This window comes from Ciona intestinalis, unplaced genomic scaffold (assembly GCF_000224145.3).
Source record: "Ciona intestinalis unplaced genomic scaffold, KH HT000470.1, whole genome shotgun sequence".
In the NCBI taxonomy this organism is placed as follows: domain Eukaryota; kingdom Metazoa; phylum Chordata; class Ascidiacea; order Phlebobranchia; family Cionidae; genus Ciona; species Ciona intestinalis.
In genome coordinates this window covers 3,160-8,177 of record NW_004190791.1, presented here as the reverse complement: position 1 = coordinate 8,177, position 5,018 = coordinate 3,160, and the positions used below count along the sequence as shown (strand labels likewise).

At 32.5% G+C, this 5,018-nt stretch overlaps 1 protein-coding gene across 2 annotated transcripts; it reads left to right on the top strand.

Moving 5' to 3' along the window:
- The first annotated feature begins 244 nt into the window (after nt 1–244).
- On the top strand, nt 245–3,789 carry LOC108950639 (tolloid-like protein 1). 2 transcript variants are annotated; one of them, XM_026839601.1, is made up of 6 exons: nt 245–355; nt 1,854–2,041; nt 2,097–2,238; nt 2,754–2,968; nt 3,025–3,166; nt 3,644–3,789. In XM_026839601.1, exons 1-6 carry the CDS (start codon nt 289–291, stop codon nt 3,649–3,651), a joined length of 762 nt encoding a protein of 253 aa, XP_026695402.1. In that variant the 5' UTR covers nt 245–288; the 3' UTR covers nt 3,652–3,789. The 2 variants fall into 2 exon arrangements, with proteins under 2 accessions (XP_026695402.1, XP_018672199.2); XM_018816654.2 differs by having other exon boundaries at nt 1,845–2,041.
- Nucleotides 3,790–5,018: the final 1,229 nt, after the last annotated feature.

Genomic DNA, 5,018 nt, shown 5'->3' with positions numbered 1-5,018 from the left:
TATTTTCTCCTCCAATTTGGTAGTAAACAAACATTCAACGATTTTTTATAAAACTTTATCCTCACGGCTCCCATAGATCGTTGTCAATTGTTTAAAACACGATCAGGATATTTGGTTATTATGTGTAAAAGGTGTCCCATCTTCCCCCACCCTACCATAGTATCAAGTTAAACTTCTAATAGAAACAAAAGTCTGCGTAAAGATACGACCCGTACATAATGTTATAAATGCTTCTTGATTGCACGAATTCTAATCATTTCTTGCAGAACAGTTAGAACAAGGACGATTATGTATTTCAAGATTCTTTTGGCGATTTCAGTTCTTTTGTGTGGCGCTCAAAGACAAAGCATTGAAGGTTTGTTTTACTATGGGGTAAGACGGCACCACTTTAGCACATAACATCCAAATATCCTGACCTTTTTAAACAATTAACAACAGTCTATGGGAGTTGTGAGGATACAGTTTTATAATTCTTTGAATGTTCTTTGTTTACTACTAAATGAGACGAGAAAATAGAATGAATAGGTGTCCCATCTTCCCCCACCCTACTATAATTCAAATTAGTTTGTAATAAATGAAAAAAAGACAACCTCTTGTTAAATAAAATGTGTTTTATTTGTTTGAAAGCCAGGTTGACTTATTTATATACAAGTAGTGCACGTATAGTTTTCTATATCAATTTTACTGAATTTTTGACACGCGTTGTCAAGTGGGGTAAAGTGGAACATAGGAAAAGCGGGACATTTTTTTACGAGTGTCCTTATAAAATATAGGCATAAATATTATACTATTTTAGACTTGGAATTAACAATCGATTTTAAATTTTCAAGTATTTTTTAATAAGTAATTGTGCGAACCGGCGTAATTTGCTTTTTCTCGTATATTTTACATTCGTATTTTCTCAGAGACGGGATTGTAAATAACATTAAGCCCTATCACATACCTGGCAAAACTTGAAGCCGTATTCTCTAGAATTAAAGCAGTCGCTAAAAGCAAAACCGTGTTTATGAACGCGTTGCACCAATTGGGCACTATTACGTAAAAAGTTTAAAACTTTATTAAGTTATTTTGCCAAAAAATACGAAACCTATTTCAGGAAATTTTAAAACGAGAAAACGTGTCTAGTCAGTAAAAATTTACATAAAGGTTTTCAAAACGTGATAAAAATTAAAGAACATGATTTCTTCTGTTAAAATTCGTTTAGGCGTCTGGTAAACGACGTCCGGTTAAATGTGAGAATTTAATTAGGTTAGCACGACTTTTTGTTATATGCAAATACAATATAAGCCTTTGGTAAAAACGGTCAGGGCACGACCGGTAGTTTGTATGAATGAATGAATGTAACTTACTTTATCCTCGCGTGGTCGGAAAACGACGATTGTTAAACACGGGTGTTCTGTTTCATACACCTAGTGTCAACTTACAAGTTACCAAGTATGTTATTTTTGGGTGATTATTTTTTGGGATCGGTAGCGAAAATTTAGAAATGTTTTAAACGAAAAGCTAGCATATAGCGACAAAAGAACAAACGTTTAAACTGCCATTACAGTTTAAAACATATTTACATTTAATTGGAAGAAAATAAGCGTGGTCGCTACACCGAGCAGACAAACAAGCCATTTATGTTTAATTATTATCAGGTTAAACTTCCAATACAAATATATAGCAGGGTGGGGGGAGATAGGACATTTCTTTATTTTATTTTCTCTTCTCATTTAGTAGTAAACAAAGAACATTCAAGGAATTATAACATCGTATGCTCACGACTCCGATAAACCGTTGTTAATTATTTAAAACACAATCAGCATATTCGGATATTATGTGCTAAAGGTGTACTTTAACAGCAACAACAGCCCAAGCATCTTCATGTGGATTTAATGCTGTTGCCACTTCAACCAGTCAGCCAATCACATCACCTAATTATCCCAACAATTATCCAAACAATGTCGATTGTACTTGGACGATAACTGCCTCTGATGGAATGAGAATTCAACTTAATTTGATAAGATTTTCAACCGAAAGAAATTATGATTATTTAACTGTAAGTATTTTAATATAATATTTTCCTGCTTATTTATACTCAATTTTTGTTTTAGATTTTAAGCGGCGTTACACAGTTGGCAAAGTTATGTGGATCGCATTCGAACAGAATGTATATATCAAATGGCAAGACTCTAACCCTAAGAATCACATCAGACAATATATTTACCATGTCCGGCTTTAACGCAACTTTTAACGGTAAGTTTATTATGCAAAAAATGGTATTTGTGGAACAGTCACTGTCTAACCTGATTCGAAGACATACTTAAAAAGCAACACTGTATGAAACGCAATTTACAAATAGTAGGATGGGGAAAGATGGGACACCTTTTTATTCTATTTCCTCGTACATTTTGGTTGTAAACAAAGAATATTCAAAAAATTATAAAACCTTTTCCTCGCGACCTTCATAAACCGTTGTTAATTGTTTAAAACACGATCAGGATATTTATATTTTTTGTGCTAACTGTGTCCCATCTTCCCCCGCCCCACTGTTGAGTTTTATGGGGTAAGTTGGGACACGTTTAGCTCATAATATTTTGATCGTGTTTTAAACAATTAACAACGGTCTATTGGAGTCGTAAGGATACGGTTTATAATTCTTTGGTTTTTCTTTGTTTACTTCCAAATGGGACGAGAAAATAGAGTGAAATGGTGTTCCATCTTTTCCCATCCTACTATACCTTAATACGAAAAGTTAAACTTTGTTTTAGAGTACCAGTACATCACAACAACCCCAACTTCTACCTTGCTATGCGGATTCAATGCTGTTGCCACTTCAACCAGTCAGCCAATCACATCACCTAATTATCCCAACAATTATCCAAACAATGTCGATTGTACTTGGACGATAACTGCCTCTGATGGAATGAGGGTTCAACTCAATTTGATAAGATTTTCAACTGAAAGAAGTTATGATTATTTAACTGTGAGTGTTAGTTAAAAGAAAAAATAATTTTTTATATTTGTAATTCATGTATTAAGATTTCAAGTGATGGTACACAGTTGGCAAGAAACAGCGGAATTTATTCAAACAGAATATATACATCAATTGGCAATACTCTCACTTTAAGATTCACTTCAGATAGGTCTGTCACTAAAACTGGATTTAATGCAACTTTTGTTGGTGAGTTACTCTGATCAATCATTTGAAAGAATGAATGAATCTAACTTACTTTATCCTCGCGTGCCGGAAAACGACAGTCGTTATAACACGGGTTTAACACCTCGTGCCAGCTTACTTTACTTTGTGGGTGGGTATATTTCTGTAGCACTGCCTTTTCATTCTATTTTCTCGTTCCATTTGGTAGTAAACAAAGAATATTCGAAAAATTATAAAACCATATCTTCACGACTCCCATAGACCGTTGTTTGTTGTTTAAACCTTGATCAGGATATTCGAATATTAGGTTCTAAAGGTGTCCCATCTTCTCCCACAGTACTATATAAATATATATTTGAAAATTATTAGTTGCAAAACGTTGATTAATCTGGTCAAGCTTCCAAGGAGTATGGTTATACAAATTTAATAATATTTTACAGAAAAATTCAACATAAATTTAGTTATATTGCTTATTCATAAATATTTACCTTTATTTTACAGTTGTCTAATGGACCAGATAGGGGCCGCAAAAACAAGATATTTCCAACGTTCTGAAGTGAGCCAATGTCTTTTATCCATTGTTTAACAATTTCATTTCAAAATTTCTTTCATATCATTTTTCAACTTCTAAGCTATACCAATTTTTTATTTAAAATAATTTTTTTTTCTATAATACTAAATTAGTCTCTTTCTAAAATATGTATTTTATTATCTAAGTTAAACCAATCTTTTTTTGAAATATGTTTTGCCTTTCTCTAAAATACAGTTTGCTTTTCCCTCTCCCAGCACAAGTCATTACTCATATGCTAATATATTCTGTATTTTCTATATAGTAAAGTGGGGGAAGATGGGACACCTTTTCATTTTGTTTTCTCTTTTCATTCGGTAGTAAACAAAGAACATTCAAAGAATTATGAAACCGTATCTTTACGACTTCCACAGACCGTTATTAATTCTTTAAAACACGATCGGGTTATTTGGAAATTATGTGTTAAAGGTGTCCCATCTTCCCCCACCCTACTATACCTTAGTATGCTCTCTTCTAAAATCTAATTTAATTTGCCATCTGACCTCAGTCATTCTTTTCCATACAATATAGTATGATGGGGGAAGATGGGACACCTTTATCACAGATATTCAAATATCCTGATTGTGTTTTAAACAATTAACAACGGCCTATTGGAGTCGTGAAGATACGGTTTCATATTTCTTTGAATTTTCTTTGTTTACTACTAAATAGGACGAGAAAATAGAATGAAAAGGTGTCCCATCTTCCCCCACCCTACTATATAACTTTTCCACATTCTAATTTTTTTTATCAATAACTGTATCTGTAATGATATTTCAGCAGTTACTAATAAATAAAAAAAATAGAAAAAAATTTAACCTAATCGAATAAATCATTTAATTTTTTTTAGAAATGTACGCCTATCGTTTAAACAGCGAATTTTAAAAGGATTGTTTAAAATTTTTACGCAATTTAGGACTGTTTAATATTTGTCTGCAATTTTAAAATGTAATAAACAATATTGTTTTTATCAAAACTGTATTATTAAAATAATATTATTATTTTCAAATTACACGTTTATTCAGACATATCTAGAAACTTAAACATTCTTTTTATTTTTTATCATTACATAAGGCCTAGGTATGATGAATGAATGTAACTTACTTTATTCTCGCGTGGCCGGAAAACGACAGTCGTTATCACATGGGTTTTACACCTCGTGCCAGCTTACGACGAGTTACCATGTACGTTATCACTTTGTGGGTAATTACTATTTTTTATTAGATTTTTTACTTTTTTATGTATGGCTGATAATTTGGACAACCCATTAGTGACCACTGGGTTGGAGCAATTGCCGTTAAGTGTCTT

What these genes read in the sequence shown, in the direction of transcription:
- LOC108950639 (XM_018816654.2), top strand. Translation starts at nt 289, where the DNA reads ATGTATTTCAAGATTCTTTTGGCGATTTCAGTTCTTTTGTGTGGCGCT. An exon ending in TCAAAGACAAAGCATTGAAG is followed by an intron (nt 356 to 1,844) that starts GTTTGTTTTACT and finishes GTACTTTAACAG; the next exon opens with CAACAACAGCCCAAGCATCT. An exon ending in CTTTAACGCAACTTTTAACG is followed by an intron (nt 2,239 to 2,753) that starts GTAAGTTTATTA and finishes ACTTTGTTTTAG; the next exon opens with AGTACCAGTACATCACAACA.